The 18,406-nt window shown below is 50.5% G+C and overlaps 1 protein-coding gene across 1 annotated transcript in view; it reads left to right on the forward strand.

Moving 5' to 3' along the window:
• The first annotated feature begins 15,399 nt into the window (after nt 1-15,399).
• The window catches only part of IL6R (interleukin 6 receptor), a 32,271-nt gene continuing 29,264 nt past the window's right edge, over nt 15,400-18,406 (forward strand). Inside the window, exon 1 of the mRNA XM_087828172.1 lies at nt 15,400-15,490. Coding sequence (XP_087684298.1) covers nt 15,400-15,490 — 91 coding nt within the window. The remainder of the gene's footprint in view (nt 15,491-18,406) is intronic.

Raw genomic sequence — 18,406 nt, forward strand, 5'->3', positions numbered from 1 at the left:
TACCGGGTCAATATTTTACGGGTTTTTTGTTTTGTTTTGCTTTTTTGCTTTCACCCCATACCTTTTTCATCGGTACCAGCCTCACAGGCACACCTTCCTGGCTTTTCATAGAAGTGAATATCAAGGCACCTAAATATTCTAGGCAAGACTGCAGGAGTTTAAGGTTAGCAAATAAGGTGAGTGCCCCTCTAGGAATGGGAGATTGGGAAGAGGCCCATGTCCCAGGAGAGCTTGGGGCTAGGGGCTCCTGCTGATGTCCACCCACCTCCCCTCTCAGCCTAGTTTCCTACTCTGACCTAACCAGTCTTTTCTGTCACAGTGACAATCCTTCCTCTTCTTCCCCTTCTTCCTTGAGAAAATATAGTTCCAAGTAGGTGCTAAGCTTGGATAGAAGACATGGAGTTAAGACCAGTTTTCTTAGGGAGAAATAGTCCAGGGCAGGGACAACATAGACTCCTGGGACACAAACCAGCTTTTGGCCTAGATCTTTCTGGAACCCTGACTTTCAGGCATCAAGTATCATCTAGCATCAGTCTCCATCAGGCTCCTGACATTTTTGTCCCTGCCAGTCTATCTCCTGGACCAAAAGGCTGACACCCACCTCTCCCCGTGGCAAACCCTCAGCGCTCTCATTCAACACTGCCTGTGCTTTTGTCCCCACTTTGCCCCCGGTGCTGACCTACAAGAGATGTTTCAGAGAACAAACGAAATGTTATATTCAACCATGGAGAGAATGTTCTCCCCTGCTCCTCAAATGAGCTAAGGCTCCCCCCTCACCCAATCCCATTACACAGATCTGAGGGGGGGTGGCCCACACTACTTTTGTGCTCATTGCTACTTCTAGACATTTTTTCTTCCACCTCTGTATAAACATGCTTCCTCTGAGTTTCCTGCCACTCAGTTTTCTTCCCTTGATGTGCTTCCTTCACTGAGGACTTCGGCACCTGTCTGATCGTCTCGGGTCCCCACCCCACCATCCTAGTGCCTTCCTCGACAGTGTGGATGAAAAGTCTGTCTGATGCCCTGGCTTCCTTCTTCCTCATTTTGACAGCATTTCCCCACCCCCCAAGTGCAGCTCACTCCCATGGACATCCACTGTCCCCAGGGGCAGCTCCGCCTCTGAAATGTCACAATCCAGTATTTGACCCTCCATATCCTTTAGTTCTTTCGCTTGTCACCTGTGCTCCCAACACATAATACGGCCTCCTGCCTTTTCTTCTGGTCATCCAGCTCCTTCATGTGGGCTCTCGCTTGCACCCCAGCCCAGCGCAGAGCCTATGGTCTGATATGAGCCACTCTGCCCAGGAATGGTCCAGTTACTTCCATTCTCTCCTCAGTTACTGACTCTTACTAATTTTCACCTTTCCTCAGCTCCTTCCCACCACCTCCTACCTTACCCTCAGCAGATGGTTCTGCCTCCTACTTCACAGAGGAAAATAGCTTCTTTACCTTCCTGTCACAAGTTTCACTGGGCAGAAGCAAAGCCCAGGCCCCCCACTGTTTGTGCTCTGGCTCCGCTACCCCCCACCGCAGTGCTTTCCACTAGCCTCCACCCACTGTCCTCTCTACTTCACTTCCCTCCCTGTTGAGTCTTCCCTTCCCAAAATAAGTATGCTCAGGTTTTTCTCACTTAGCCCCTTCCTCGCCCCTATAAACTGCTTTGTGATCTGTGTCCATGTCCTCAGCCCTCTTCCTCATTCCACTCCCTGCAGTCGGGCTTCTCCTTTCCCACCCCCAAAATGCCTTCTCCGAAATCACCCTTTACCTTCATGCGGCCACGTCCAGCGGATATCTGCAGGTCTGATCTTGCATTCCCTTAGTCATTTGATGTTGACTGCTTTCTCCTAGAAACTCTGTCCTCTGGCTGGCTTTCTTTTTGTTAAGTAAAAAAAATTTCAGCCCAGCCGGCATTGCTCAGCGGTTGAGCATTGACCTATGATCCAGGCAATCACGGTTGGATTCCTAGTCAGGGCATAATATCCTCTAGGTCCATCCATGCTGTTGCAAATGATAAGATTTCATTCTTTTTTTTATTGCCAACTAATATCCCATTGCATATATGTACATGTCCTCTTTCGTGTCTTGATTGGAGCATTTAATCCATTTACATGTCAGAGGTATGTAGTTGTTGCCATTTTCTTAATTGTTTTCTGATTGTAGTTCTTTTCTGTTCCTTTCATGTTCTCTTACTCTCTTCTCTTGAATGTTGATGACTTTCTATGGTGTTGTGTTTAGATTCCTTCCCCTTTATTTCTTGTATATCTCTTGTAGATTTTTGGTTTGTGGTTACCATGTGCTTCAGATATACCAAGCTATGTTTATAGTATCCTATTTTAAGTTAATGGTTACTTAAGTTTGAACACATTCTAAAATCACTACCATTTTTACTCACCCCTTCATGTTTACTTTTTTTGTCATTATTTATATGTGTGTGTATCCCTTAATTTACTGTTGTAGTTTTCTACTTTTGCCTTTTAATCTTTGTACTAGCTTTAATATTGGTTGATCCACTGCTTTTATTATGTGTTTGCCACATAATAAATTTTTTTGGCAATATTTTTTTATTCATGTTTTTAATTTTTCCCCTTTCCATTTACATTCCTTGTAATACTGATTTGGTGGTGATGAACTCCTTCAGCTTTTTCTTGTCTGGGAAGCTCTTTATCTCTCCTTCAATTCTAAATGATAGCTTTGCTGGGTACAGTAATCTTAGTTGTAGTCTTTGCTTTTCATCACTTTGAATGTTTTGTGCCACTTCCTTCTGGCCTGCAAAGTTTCTATTGAGAAATCACTGAAAGTCTTTTTTTTTTTTTAATTGATTTTTAGAGAGGGAGAGGAAGAGAGAGAAACATCGATGTGAGAGAGAAACATTGATCAGCTGCCTCCTGTACCCCAATCAGGGAATGAAGTTGCAACTCAGGTATGTGCCCTGACAGGGAATCGGACCAGCAAACTTTTGGTGCACAGGATGGTGCTCGACCAACTGAGCCACACCAGCCAGGGCTCCCTCCTGATTCTTAATTGACACATGTGAGTGTGGAACCAGCCTGTTTCTCATCTCAGTCCCTCCTACCTTTCTCAATGTGACTTTTTTATATTCTTTGTCATAAAACTTCTGTTCAGCTAGACTTCAGGAGGTTCTACTTGTAATTTTGATGTGGTCATGGGAGGAGACAAGCATGGCATTCACTACTCTGCCATCTTGACCACAAGTCTCCTCTGCTGGCTTTTTACAAAACCCTTCTCTTGGTGTCAACACTAACTCTTTGGCTGCTCTTCTCAGCCTTCTTTCCTGGAGCGCCTTCCTCTGCTCTTCTCCACCGGGCTCTTCTGATCTGTGCAAGGTCCTTGAATGGCCCCTTCCAAACCCAAGGTTTAAATGAGATTTGGGAAAGTCACCATTGTTTACCCCCAGATTGGACTACTGCCCCCTCACCCCCATACTCCAGACTCTTATATGCAACTATCCACTGGAACTCTCCACTTGCATTATCTCCCAGCACTTTACAGTAAATGTGCCCCAAATTGAACATTATTTTCCCCAACACCTGCTCTTCCTGCATCCTCAATTTCAGTGAGAGTCACACTATCTTCCCAGTCACCAAAGCCAGGCACTGCTCTGGTGCCACCATGCTCCATGTCATATACTTCACCCTCTTTGACGTTGAGCATGAAATGAAGTAAATGGCAACGTCCTGAACCACTATTTTCCAGTGATTGTGACCCAGGCAGTGTCATGATAGACATATTTCTGCCCCCAAGGAGGAGCCATTTACTATCAATAATACCACGTTCCTTGGTCCTGCAGGAGCAAATAGGGAGAGACCAGGGTGCTCAGGTCAGACAGGCAGGCAGCCGCAGCCTCATGCTGTAGTCACCTGCTAGAGTACAAAGGAGACAGTCACTGATAAAGACCCTGGACTACGGACTGTGGTCTCCACTTAGGAGGGATCAGCTACTAAGAGGTTCCCTGTAGTAACAGCTGAAGGGAGGAGCTGAATTCTCCCTTATCTTTGTTCTCAGAACAAAGTCGGGAAGGCGGCACCCATATTTCCCCCATTGTGTGGGGGAGAGTTTGGGTTTGGAAAGGTCCAGCCTAAGGTCAGGGATGGGGGAGGTGGAGTAGCTATGACTATGTCCAGTGAAAGGAAAGGCCGTTTGTTCCAGGCTTCAGGCAGATTCTTCTCTGGGGCTTCAGCGTCCTGTCTTTAAGGACTGTGTCCTGACCCCAGTAGGAGACACAGACCTCCTGTCTGACTCTCCCAACACTCCATGGAAAGATTTCAGTGCTCATTGACTTGCTGTGAGCTGCCCTGGTGAGCAGCTAGCAGACAGCTGGGGAGGGGTGGTGTAGCCTTCATCTTTTTTTTTTAATTTTATTGATTGATTTTTGAGAGGGAGAGGTTTGTTGTTCCTCTTATTTATGCATTCATTCATTGTTTTCTGTATATGCCCTGACTGGGGATTGAACCTGTGACCTTAGTGTATCTGGACGGTGCTCTGATCAACTAAGCTACCCGGCCAGGGCCTTCATCTTATTGGGGTGAGAAAGGGAGGGCTTTCCAAAACATTTCCTTGGGCCTAGAGTCTATAAAAACAAATAAACAAACCAACAAACAAACACCTCATGATGGGGTGTTTCTCCTTAAGAAATGAGTGTTTCCGGACAGAGGACTTGGGAGTTCCCCTAGGCTAGGACAGCCTGGGGTCTGCAGAAATCTTCCAACTTGCCATGACTGTAGGACTGAGGCCTGAGCCACCCTGGGAAGGACCCTCTACTGTATCCCAGGGCCCAGCAGGGACTTATGTGGGCTCACGTACTGGTAGGAGGCAGAGAGGATGCCTAGGTTTACTTGAGGGCCTGAAGGAGGGGTGACAGGTGGAAGAGAAGGACCATGTCCCACTCCCCACTCCCTTTGTATCCCACTCTCTTCCTCCGGCTTGGCAGCTCCGTGGTGCTCCTGGTGCCCTGTCTTCTGGTCACATAGGCCTGGGCTGTGGCATTTCTGCAGGAACCCCCTGGATACGGGGCTGTTGTGCCACGGGCTCTAGGTTAGGCAACCACTCACAGGAAGAGATTCCCAAGACTCTGATTTCCATGCCGCACACATCCCGCTGCCTGGGATTTGCAGGCCCGGCCTGCTGGTGGGTGACCAACACTGGACACTGGCCCAGGTTCCGTGCTGCTCCACTCCGCTGGGAGGAAAGAAGTGGGAAGCAGCTTCTACAGAACCTGAGAACTGCAGGGGGCAGGGGACAGAGGGTTACTGGAGGCAAAGGGAGGGCTTCTCAAAACATAGAAAGTCTATTCTGTGGAGATATAAAGGCTATTGGAAGAATGTGGGAGACCTGGACCACTGTCTATGGTCTCCTCCAGGTCTAACTCCACAGCAAGAGGGATAGCCCTTGACCCTGTCTTTGGAACTAGCATGGTGGTACAGACCAATTTGTCTCATCAGATTGTCTGCCAAATCTCAGCTAGTGGTTCTTAACCATGTTGGCTCAGGGTCCCCTTGAAAGCTATGCACTAAAATGTTCCTGTGCATTGACAGAGTGCACACAGTTTAAAGGCAGCTTCAGCCATCCATCCAGGGACCCATCCCTTAGCATGGGTCCCAAGGCAGGTAAAACATGGAGGCCTGCATACCACTTGTCTAGCCCTGAGGCAGGCATTCTAGATCAGGTTAACAGACTATGAAAGTATGTTCTGTCCCCCTACCTGACAGATAAATCATAATAACCTGGAAGGCCAAGTTTGGATTTAGAACTTGCCCCCATAGTTCCCCAACCTTCAGCCTCCCTCCTGTTCTTCCTATTTCCCCCCTCCCCCATTCTGCCCTGTGAGGGGCCAGGCATGCACACAGGGACACCCAGCTCACAAGTCCAAGCTCCATCTGCACCCTGTGAACAATAGTAGTTCCTGGCCACCTATGGGGGCCGAGTGTGCGCAATTGCAGAGGGGTCTGCTCACCTAAGGACACCTGAGGCAGAGGCTGCAGAGACTCTGGAAGTGGGCTTGGAACTATCTGGGCAGAAAATGCCAGAGTCTAAAACAGTGCTTCTGGTGAATAACCAGCTTTTTAAGTTTCCAACTGGGATGGACTGATACTTTTGTAAAATACAATGTATGTTAGTAGCATTAGTACTAACAATAGAACATACTGTGCCAGCATTACTGAAAAATGGAGTATGATCAGGAGCTTGGGTGTTGCAGTGAAGTCTAATTGTGATAAAAGTTTCTCAATGTTTGTTTTCAGTTTCTACACTGTGAGTTGTGGACCAGTAACAAGCAGTTTGCTGACCAGTAGCAGTTAAGGGACCACACTTTGAGGAGCACTGGTGTAGAAGGAGTCAATGTGGGCTCCAGGTGGGCAAGTCCCTAGGCCCCTCTGACTGGTCATTTATGGGAAGGGAGGCCAGAGGAGGGCCCACGGTGGTGGTGGTGGTGGTGAGGGCGGTGCTCTAGATTGGCCCAGAATGCTAGCCTTTCTTGCCTAAGAGTCTAAGAGTGGTAGAAGGCTTTTGGGATGGAGACCCTTGAACTGTGGAATTCTAGCATAACTTAGAGTCCAGCCCTGGCTGGTTTGGCTCAGGGGTTAGAGCGTGGGCCCTCGTACTGAAGGGTCCCGGGTTTAATTCCGGCCGAGGGCACATACCTCGGTTGCAGTCTCCATCCCAGTCCAGGTCAGGGCAGTGCAGAAGGCAACCAATTGATGTCTCTCTCCCTCTCTCCTCTCTCTCTCTCTCTCTCTCTCTCTCTCTCCCCCCCTCCTTCTACTCTCTCTGAAAAGCAATGGAAAAAATATTCTTGGATGGGGATAAAAAAAAATAAAAGAAGTCTAAAGTTGCTTATGCGATATCATGGCACCAAGGCTCCACTGGGCCAGTGGCCAAGGACAGACAAGTGAATAAAACAATAATATTCATAAATGAGAAAATCTGTATGTAAAAGAAGAGCTTGACCAGGAATCTAACCAGCGACCCTTCTGTGCGCACGCCTGCGCTCTAACCACTGAACCATACCATCCAGGGCGAAATATTCTGTATCTTGACCTGGGTGGAGCATTGAACTGTACACTTAAGGTTAGTACAGTTCATGGCTATAAATAATATATTTCAATAAAATGTATTAAAAAGAAAATATTTATAACAAACTTCAGAAACACATACCTAGAAATAACTCCATTAAGTGAACTATCCATGTAAGCACTGCAGGAAACCTCCCTTGTGCCCTGCTCCAGACACTATCCCCTATGTCCCCAAAGGTAACCTCTATCCTGACCCCCACACCACAGGTGCGTTTTGCCAGTTTTTGCACTTTATATAAATTAAATTGTGTAATCTGCCCGATTTTGTGTCTGGCTTCTTTTACATTCATGAGATTCATCCATAATGTGCTGAACAAAAAGTCGGCGGGCCCGATGTGGCACGAGGGCCAGGGTTTGCTGACCCGGAGTTGGAGGATCAGAACAGCCCACACGGCGGTGAGTGGGCTTTAGCTCAGCCTTTTCCAGTTGTCCTTTGGGTGATAGGGTGCCAGGGGGCAATGTTCCAAGGCTGGCAGCAAAATGGCTATATCATTTCCCAGGCCTCACACCCCTACTCAGCATGACCCAGAGCAAGAGAGAGGTGTCTGCTGTGTCATCTATCATGTCTGTCCTCAGACCAAACCACATGCCCTCCCCCTGACCAAGCACTTTAACCAGGGAAGTGCTGTGCCCTATGTGTGTGTGAGTGTGTGTATGTTGTGGGGAGGTCTTTTGACTGGCTTAGAGGAATCTGGACTCATCCCTAGGATTGGGGGTGGGGGTCGATCCCATCAACCCCTGAGGCTGTTCCAGTACAGGGAGGGAGAATGGGTGTCAAGAAGTAGCAGCCCGACCGGGCATGGCTCAGCGGTTGAGCTTCGACCTAGGATCCTTGGCGATCGGGGCTCGATTCCTGGTCAGGGCACATGCCCAGGTTGTGGGCTGCAGCCGATCAATGACTCTCTCATCATTGATGTTTCTATCTCTCTCTCTCTCCCTCTCCTTTCCTCTCTCTGAAATCAATAAAGATATATTTTAAAAAAAAAGTAGCAACAGTGACTACCACTCCTGCGAGTAGAGGTTTAGGGTGTTGGGGTCGCTCTGTGCTAGCAATAAGCATTAGATTGCAAGTGACAGAGGAGCCCATATGTATTAAATAAATGTGTGTGTGTGTGTGTATCGTGGTCTTTCTAAGTGTGAGGCCCAGGGCAAGAGCCCGACACACTCAAGTGAAGTCAACATTCTTGAAGCAGGAACATTGTTTATTGTGGCCGGAGCCCAAACAGTGAGGAGAGAGTGGCCAGAGATGAGGCCAGAGATAAAAGCAGGAGTGGTTTCTGGAGAACCCTCTTCTCTGCCAAGGCATGCCAGCCTTGTCCTGGGAATAAGCCAGAGCCCCTAGGCACCGCTGAGTAGAGGAAAGCCTGCCCTACCCCAACTCAGTGGCTTTTTGGGTCCTTCTCATACTGCTCTTTCCTGTTTCTCAAAGAAAGCAATAAGGCCAACTTCCAATTTACAGTCATGTGGGCCTTAACTGGGGATACGTTCTGAGAAATGTGTCATTAGGCAATTTCCTCGTGCGAACATTGCCGAGTGCGCTTACACAAACCTAGATGGAATAGCCTACTACACACCTAAGCTATATGATCTAGCCCATTGCTCCTAGGCTACAAGCCTGGATAGTATGTTACTGTACTGAATACTCTAGGCGACTGTAACACAACGGCATTTGTGGATCTAGCCCAGCTGGTGTGACTAGGTGGTTGAGCATCGACCCAGGAAGGAAGCAATCACAGTTTGAGTCCCCATCAGGGAACATGCCCACGTTGATCCCCAGTAGGGGGCGTGCAGGAGGTAGCCGATCAATGATTCTCTCTCCTCAATGTTTCTATCTCTCTATCTCTCTCCCTTCCTATCTCTCTAAAAACCTATAAAAACATATTTTAAAAAATCAATAAACATAGAAAAGGTACAACACAATATAAAAGATAAAGTGTGTGTGTGCACGTACACCTTGGGGGGGCCAGAGGAAGGGCTATGGAGGGAGGCCCCACAGGAGGAAGAAGAGACTTCAGGAGGAAGAAGGAAGGTGGAGGGAGAGGAGAGAAGCAGAGATGAAATGAGACCCAGAGACATAAAGATTGAGAGGAGAAATAATAAAAGAGAGCGGGGGAAGGGGAGAGAGGAACAGGACTAGGAGGAAAATGGAAAGAGAAATGGAGGGAAGGAAAGTGGGTTGTGGGCTCCAGTGTGTGTGCCCGTGTATGTGCAGAGGTGGGTGGGGCTGGTGGGGGTGGGTGGAGGGGGCTTCCAGGCTCCTCTCGTCCCTGGCCCATTCCTCTAGCTCCCTCGGTAATGCTGGGCCCCAGCTGTGGGAAGATGCCTTTCATCATCTATTTAAACTACCCTATGCTAGCCGTAAATTCAACATCTAATTGGGTGCAGCCTTTTCTCTCAGCATTGCAGAAAACTTTTTGTTTATAATCCACTGTAACCTAATGGGACCACTGTTGTATATGACGAAGAGGTGAATGACTGTATTCATCTCTCAAGTTATTCAGTGAATCCAGAGCTCTTCCCTTCTGTTCCTCTCCCTTCAGTCAGCTGCAGGAAGAGGTTGGGGTGCGGTGCCTGGAAGCGAGAATGTGCATCTTGATTGTTTAACTTGGGGACTCTGAGAGCAGAATGTATGGGCACTGGAAAATCCCCATGGGCCTGTCCATTCATAAACCACAGTTAAGAGTGGAGGACAGAGCCTGATGTGGAAAGCAAGGAGGAAATGGTTGGCTCTTCCACAGCCGCTTGGCTGTAGCTGCAGACCTGCAGGCATATCTGTACGCAGGTAGGTGCAGGCTGGTTCTTCCTGACTGAGCCCATCACCGCCTCCCATGCCCACGTGGGCCTGAGCATCTCTGCTGTGGCTTTCTCCCTCGTATAGATCCATAGGCCTGTTCTGCTCCTGGCCACATCCAGAGTGTAATGCAGCCCCTGCTGGGAAGTGCAAAAACAAACTCATGGAGTCCAAGTTTAGAATATTTTCCAGGAAAGATGAAGTGGCAGACAGGGGTAGTAGCTGCAGAGGCCCCAGCTGGGACAAGAGATTACTGTTGACAGCAGGAGCAAACCCGGCTGGAACTGTTAAATCAGCTGGAAAATTGTTCTTTAATCAGAACACTGTTAAGCCAGGGAGCTAGAAGGGGCCTCAAAGGGTAGCTAATGACCAAATTCTATTGCAACCTGTTCATTTTATAGGTGATATAATGAGCTGTAATTTAAAACATATTCAGCCCAGTCAGGCGTGGTTCAGCAGTTGAGCTTTGACCTAGGATCCAGAAGATCATGGTTTGATTCCCGGTCAGGGCACATGCCCAGGTTGCGGGCTCGATCCCCAGTCGGGGGCCTGCAGGAGGCAGCCGATCAATAACTTGCTGTCATCATTGATGTTTCTTTCTCCCTCTCTCTCTCTTTCCCTTCTTCTTTCTGAAATCAATAAAATTATATTAAAAAAAGAAGAAGAAGAAAGCTGCATGCAAGGGGGAAGCGGGGTAGGAGTGGGGGTGGGCAGGATGGCTGCAGGGTCTGTGGTCTGAGTGTCTCCTTCCAGGATCTTGAAGTCCAACAAGTTAGTTAATTTTCAGTGGTGCTAAAACCCAGCTCACCAGTTCCTGGGACCAGAGAATGGTTAGCATTCCTGAGGCAACTCCTGGAGGAGGTCAGGGTCCAGGCACAGCAACCAAATCAAAGCACGTCCTGCCCTTTGTCTGTTTTCAAAATGTATTTTCTTTTCTGAGCAATGGGCTCATCCAGGCCCAAAGGTGTCTCTTATCTTTTTACAGCTCTGTTTTTCTTCTCGCAGCACATCCTCCAGTATCTCAGGGTCTGTAAGAAAACCTCTCACCTCTAGTTAATAAGGTGAATGATCATTAAATAACTATGAACATGGGTGTACAAATATCTGTTTGAGTTTCTGCTTCCAATTCTTTTGTATATATACCCAGAAAAGGAATTGCTAGATCATATGGTAATTCCATATTTAATTTTAATTGTGCTTTTAAACAGTTATGAAATCATAACACTGTAAATATTACAAGGGGAGAAATTTTACAACCCCTTTCTGAGAATGGTGCTAGAAATCCCTTCTCTGGGGGTAAACTCAGCTGGCGATGTAATGGGGGAATGGAACAGAAAATGTACTGAACTTCGCTGCAGGTGGGGAATGGGCCGAGCATGACTGCTGTTTTGCCAAAGCTGGTGTTGCTGCACCCTCCACTGTGACGGTGGAGAAGTCTTCCCAGGAAGGTGGAGGTCGCTGGCCCTGGCTGGGTCTTGATTCTGTGGAGGTATCAGTGACCTAGGACACTGAGTTCTGCTAATCAGAGGGACCCCCTTATACCTTGGCCGGGCCACAGAATGTCAACCTCCTCTCAGGCTGATGAGAAAGGGGAGGGGGAAGGTTTCGGGGAATAAAGAGCACCTTCCAGTAATTATTGATCAGTCAGGGCCAGAGGCCAGGGGAGGGGTCCCACCCCAGGTACTTCTTAGGGTTATCATTGCCCCTAAAAGGTGATAGAGAACAAAGGGCATTGTTTTAAAATCTCCTATTTGAGAGTAGCCCTAACACACTGGCCCAAGCCTGAGGGTGGGGGCAGGGCAGGAATTAAAAATAAATGACCCTTTTGAGTCAGGAAATCTGGGATCTTGATCTGCTGTCATTAGTTGCCCAATGTCACCTTTGGCAAATCACCTTTTGAAGCTGGAGGGAGGAGCAGATGATAAATAAGTGCCTTTTGGATTCAAAACAACCTATGAATTTATTCTAGGGCCTCCAGTAGACCTCCGACTGTGGCAAACTTTAAGAAGCTTAATCTCTTCAGGTCAAAAGTGAGAGAGGACTTGCTTGCTGGAAGGGGTCTGATAGAAGCTGAGCCTGTCCAGAGCTTCCTCCTCTAGGGGAGACGGAAGGCAACTGCAGGAACATGCAGTGGTTGAGGGGAGAGGGTCTGGGAGGCCCAGGAAGGGGGCGTCCCAAATGCCAGGTTCTGCTCCTCTCTACTCTCCCTTCCTGGCCTACTGTAATGGGGCAGACAGCTGTCCTGCAGTGTCCTTGGTCCTGTGTCCACTGTGAGTTCTGGGCCAGGAGCCAGACCTCACTCTGGAGCTACCACTCACCAGTTGTGCAACCTTGAACAAGTCAGTTCTCAGAGCCCCAGTGTACTCATCTGAAAATTGGAGATGATATCTCCTACCCCTCAGGGTTAAGAAGTGTGAAGGAGATGGTGTTCGAAAGGGATCGTGTTTGTGCAGCACAGTTCCCGAGAGAGGTGCCTGGGTGCAAGTTCTCTGTTCCTTCCGCTGCATGAGGAAAATCCCCAGCCCTGTCTGCTGCTCAGTCCTGTTTGCTTATGACTCCACATCCCTGTTCCCACCCTGGGGCTCTAGACAAATCTAAACAGGCTCGACTTTTCTCCCCTTCCCAGGTCAAGAAGCCAGGTAAGAGACCTGGTGACCCCCATGGATGCAGGCAGGTCAGGCTGCCCTGTACAGGTATGTTTTCTTCTCTTTCTTATCAGTGTTTCCTATAATAAAACACTGGAATGAATGTTGCCTCCTGAATTTTGAAACTCCACTTAGAGTTCAAGTGGGATTTGACGGAGGTCAGAGAGAACTTGCTCAGACTATACGCCAGGGGAGGCTGCATTTCCCAGACAAAGGCCCTTGCTCTGTACCAGGCCCTGCTCAGCAGTGGGACCAGAGATGAGCTTTCAGGTGCAGTGGTAAATAAAGTCTGTAGGGGGTTTTGAGGGAGCACAGAGACGAGCCACCTAATCTGGCCTTGTGGATGATAGATGGGATTCCAGTGAAGCAGGGAGGAGATGGGCACCTTCCTGGAGAAGACATCCCAGCTGAGTCTTAGGGTGAGTAGGGTGTAGGACAAGCAAGGGGAATTTCTAGCAGAGGGAATAGCGTGAACAAAGGTATGGAGGTCAGAAGCCATAAATGATATTGTAGAAACATAATTCTATTCAAAGCATGGAGATGCAGAACATGAGGCTGAGAAAAAAAAAAAAAAGATGGGCCAGACCTTTTCATTGGAACCACAATATCGATAATTTGCATATTCTTGCTCTCATATCAAAAAATCAGGCAACAGAGGCTCAGAGAGTTTAGGTAACTTGCCCAAGTCACACAGCCAGCAAGTGGCAGAACTGGGATGGGAACTTGATCTGTCTGACTCCAGAACACAGTCACCCCACCTGTTGATTAGAGAAGGGGAGGCCCACTTTGATGGGGTCAGCCAGGTGGGGTCTAAGACATCTGTTCTTGGGCTTCAACATCCCTCTTTCAAACTCTCCTATCTGAGCAGAAGGCTTTCTGCAGCCTTCTGGTTTCAGGGGGGCAGCTTGTAATCCCCCTTAGATTATTTTCAGATCTGCATCTTCCACACACAGGGGAAGGGGGCAACCACAGTGGGAACTACCTTCCAGCCCAGAGGGCTAGTGACCAAAAGATCTGCCCTCCAACATGCCTTTCTTTCAAATGTACTCCAACCAGATTCCACCACGGGTGGGTCAGGGCATGTGCCTGGTTCTGCCTGGCACTGCTGATGGATAGTTCCTACAGACAGACCCAGATGCACAGGGTCTGAGAATGGTGTTTCAGGAGCTGTCTCTTCATGCCAGGTCCTATCCATTTGGGGGCTCCTCCAGGCCATGCCCATTCCGGCTGCCCCAGGAACCTTGATCCTGGTTAGGGTCAGCCTGAAGTCCAAAGTGGAAAAACCACATTCTAATCAGCAGTTGCTGGTCCAGAAGCTTCTCAGCCTAGAACTTATTTCAGTACTTTTCTTTCCCTTCAAACTGAGCTCTGAGGCCACCCTATCAACTTCAGGATCCCTGGAACCTTCATGGGCCCTTTCAAGAGGTCTTATGGTTGCTCCTGAAAACCAAGCACCAATTTCTATTTATCAGATCAGGAGGGTGGATATGCAGGTTTTGATATCTATTTTTTTTAAAAAAATATGTCTATTGATTTCAGAGAGAGGAAGTGAGAGGGGGAGAGGCAGAAACATCAATGATAAGAGTCATTGATCAGCTGCCTCCTGCATGCCCCTTCTGGGGATGGAGCCTGCAACCCGGGCATGTGCCCTGACGGGGAATCTAATAGCGATCCCCTGGATCCTAGGCCGATGCTCAACCGTTGAGCCATGCCATGCAGGTGGGGCTTGACATCTACTGAGTACCTGTGACCCAGACCCTGTGTCAGGTGTATCCATGCCATCTTCTGAGCATAGACTTTAAAAAAAGTTTCTTTCTGCCCAGCCAGGCGTGGCTCAGCGGTTGAGCCTCGACCTAGGATCCAGGCGATCGGGGTTCGATTTCCGGTCAGAGCACATGTCCGGTTGTGGGCTCGACCGATGACTCTCTCATCATTGATGTTTCTATCTCTCTCTCCCCCTCTCCTTTCCTCTCTCTGAAATCAATAAAGATATATTTAAAAAAAAAAAAAAAGTTTTTCTGACAGATGAAGAAACTAAAACTCAGGAGACTTCGAAGAGAAGTCACAGATAGTAGGTGGAGGTCCGGGTGGGGAAAAGTCTCTGCCTGCCTCCAGAGCCCAAGCCTCCTTGTGGGTGCTGCGGCCTGTGTGGCACAGGCAGGCCTGGGGAACAAAGGTGCTTTTCCAGCAGCGAGTGCTTCAGTGTCGAAACCTCATGCCAGATCGATTAAATGAGAATCTCTGGGGTGGCTCTCGGGCTATCCAGGCGATCCCAGGGGCAGCGCGGGCTGGGGCACTGCTTAAGTCACGGCGAGAGGCGCCTCGCCTCCGCCAGGGCTCTCCAGGTGCTCCTTTCACAGCGTAATCCTGTTCACGAAACCAAAAATCAAAACCGAAGCGTGGTGACTAAGTCCGGTCCCCTCATCAATAGCACGGGGGGGGCGGGGGAGGCAGGGCCGCGCCAAGCTCGCCGCGGCGGGTCGGGGTCTTTTGTCCCCGGGCTCAGGTGTGGCGCCCCAGCAGGAAGCCTGAGGTCAGCCGGGTCGCGGGGCCGTTGCGCCATCCGCTCTGGCTTTCGTAAGAGCACCCTGGGGCGGCCCAGAGACGCCCAGCGCGAGTTCCTCAAATGTTTTCCTGCGTTGCCAGGACTGTCAGTGGCTCTGAGTCACGTGCAAGTGGGAAGTCGCACTACCACGGAGCCGGGCCAGAAGCGGCCAAGCCCAGCGCGGCGCGGGGCCGGGGGACTCACCTAGGGGCCGAGCCCGGCGCCCTGGGGATGGGGGCTGCCCTCGCCGCCCGAGCCGGCCCGCCCCGCCCGGTCCCCGCCCGCGCGCCTGCCTCCTGCGGGCGGCGGGCCACCGGCGGAGGAGGAAGCATGCTGGCCGTGCGCTGCGCGCTGCTCGCCGCCCTGCTGGCCGCGCCCCGGGCGGCCCCGGCCCCGGGCCCGGGGGGCTGCCCCGCGCTGGGTAAGGGCGCCGCGCACCTGGAGGGCTGGGCGGGCGGCAGGGGTGGGGGTGGAAACCGCTGTGGCCGCCGCGGTGGGGGTTGCGGGGGGCGGTGCGAGGGGGCAAGGAGGGGTGATGGCTCCCCTTTTCTGTGGCTAGCGTGGGTCCCCGCGGGCACACGGCGCGGGCGCCGAGTCACCCAGCTGCCCCGTCGCCGGCGGGAGCTCCCGCGCTCCCTGCTGCGTCCTGTGCCGTCGGAGGCGGCTCTCCCTGTGACCGCTCAGCGGCTGGGAAGCTCTTTGCGGTCTCTACACAGGACTTGGTGTGTTCTCAGAAATCTGATTCTCGGGTCTCCTTCCAGTGTCCCCAGGAGACTTGACACAACTGCGTCAGGGGTGACTCTGAGGGCAGATACCCCAGCCGGGTGGAGTTCCCTCCGAAGGTGCCTCTCTACACCCAGATTTGGGGGTGCACCTGGCCTGGCTCTCCCCTCAGCCCCCTGGCTGTATGCGTGGATGACAGTGCCCTGACTGTGAAGGGACTGACTTACTGGGCGCTGAGTCAGACCCCTCTGGCTGCTTGCACAGGCTTCAGCAGACACCAGGTCTACAAGCTGTGTGCCCAGCCTTGGGATTTTGACCTAAGTGGGAGGATGGCCAGGGATTGGGGCGTCTTAGGGCTGGCACACACTGGACTCCGCTTCCAGAGGAGAGTAGTGAGGCAGGGGCTGGGGGCACTTTGCTCCTGTTGACTGTAATCTGCCCCTGGCAGCGTGCCCAGCCCCAAGTCTAGTCTCTCTGGTCCTGCTGGGTAACTGCTTCTCCAGAGGTTTATTTTAGGGTCTGAGGGCTTCTTTGAAGACAGCGGAAAACCAAGGGGCAGGCAGGCTGATCTCTCCCGCTGGGAGATAATGCTCTGAAACTGGAGACTAGTGTGCTTGCAGCTCTCTGCTTTCTGGATGGTTGTGTTCCTCGGGCTTGGAGGTGCAAAGTAAAAGGGTTCCTTTTCTCAGCACGCGTTTACAACTCATGTCTAAAGCACAGGAGGTCACTGTTGATTAGGCCTCCTGTGCTTTAGGCATGTTTTCTAATCCTCCACTGGATCTAAATACACTTTTTTCCCGAAGAGGAGACTAAGGTTCAGAGAGGCTGGGATGGAAAGTTGTTAGGCCCTGCTGGTGGGGGCCCACCTCTCCAGGTCCCTGAGATCCAGTGCAGTAGATCCCCGAGACTCCCAAATGTAGAACTACCCCAGCAGGAAGAGCTGGAGGGTGTTTGGGGGCAGGTTGAGAGTCACCCCTGGCTGGCTGAGTGCTGGGGCAGAAGAGCCAAGGGAAGGGAAGTAGAGGCCTGGGTTTGCCCACCATGGTGTCAGAGGGATGCAAGGCAGGGTTGAGGCAGCCGCCCTGAGGGAGCAAGGCTCCCCTGCCTGCCTCTTTCTCCTCACACCATAGCCAGGGCACCTGCCCCAGGGAAGTTATTGCTGCACCTGTGACTTCCTTTCACTCTTAAGTGATTGCAAAGCACTGTGAAGGCAGCCAGTTGCCTCAGTTCTCCATTTCCCTGGGGCTCGGGAGGGATGGGCAAGGTGGTGCCAAGGCCTGGACAGCCTGTGAATTCAAGGCAGAACTGAGAATTTGGGGAGGAAGTGAAAGCCCTCCCAGTTCAGAAGGAAAATACAGATGTAGAAAATACCCAGCTCCCCTCCCACACCCACACAGACTCAGCCCACAAACTTGAGAGTAAAAATAAAGACATTGTACAGGAAGCATGGAGCAAATGACTGTGAGATATCTCACTTTGGAGAAGTGAGGCGCCGAGCTGTAGCGGCAGCTGGAATTGGTTTGGAGGGGAAATCCACTGGCTCTCCGGGCTGTGGGCCCTTAATAGCCAGGAGGTCTGTTTTCCTTGGGATTGGCAGCTGCCTACATGTCCCGGAGCTCAGGTGGACTTGCCTTCTAGGGGCCTGGACTCGCTGGGACTGAGGTGTTGGGTCTGGAAGGCCTGGACGCAGGTGACTCAGGTTCTCCATTGGCCTTCTGCAGTGTGATAGCACCTAAAACAAGCACATACACCTTTGTCACTTAAAGTCTTGTCTCAAGTTTTGAACTTCTCTTTAGGACAATTTCTTCCTGCTCAAGATGCCTGCCTGCTTTCCTAGGCTTACCCTACCTACATTGATATTTTTTAAAAGGGTAGTTCTGGGTCTAGTTGCATCAGAATTGGTGTATGTGTGTGTGTAGGCTGGGGGTAGGAGCTTGACACAAATGCTGGTTCTTGGCTCCAGATGTACCCAAGAGAAACATCAGGGAGTGAGTCTTGGGAAATGTCCTTTTCAGTAAATGTCCCTTGTGATTGGCGAGTTTGAGGATGACTGGCCAAATGGTGTGATTGAGGAACTGAACTAAGGCCCTCCCCCAGTGGGCTTCTAGTTGCCAGAAACCTTTTCCTGCTTTGGCTCTGACCTTGTTTATTCATTGCAACAAACATTTATTTAGTCCATGTAAAGCCTGATGGGGCCTGTGTGTGGCCAGCCACCCAGACTCCACCCTAAAGGAGCTTGAGAATGGCCAGGTGCAAATCCCTGAAAGGGACTGAGGAAACCCGGCTCTTTGACTCGTCCTGCTCAGTACCAGCTACCCCAAAACAAATTGTCTGGGAGTTGGGGGTGGAGAGAGGAAGCGCCTCTGATTGAGGACCGAGACCCCAAGGCAGCAGGCACATGGACCCTGACTGTGTTACCTCATCCTGGAACTGGGTAAACAAATCCTCCCCTCCCAGGGTGTTTGTAAGGATTACACAAAGTGGCCTGGATTCTCACAGCTGTGCATGCGCACCCCTCTCCTCTCCCTTCCCCTGCCTCAACAGGCCTGCAGGCCACCAACCTCGTGAGTGAGACCACTCCTGTCACAAGTCTGGTCACAGATCTGGGCTTTTC

This window comes from Miniopterus natalensis, chromosome 19 (genome assembly GCF_054644295.1).
Source record: "Miniopterus natalensis isolate mMinNat1 chromosome 19, mMinNat1.hap1, whole genome shotgun sequence".
Lineage (NCBI taxonomy): Eukaryota > Metazoa > Chordata > Mammalia > Chiroptera > Miniopteridae > Miniopterus > Miniopterus natalensis.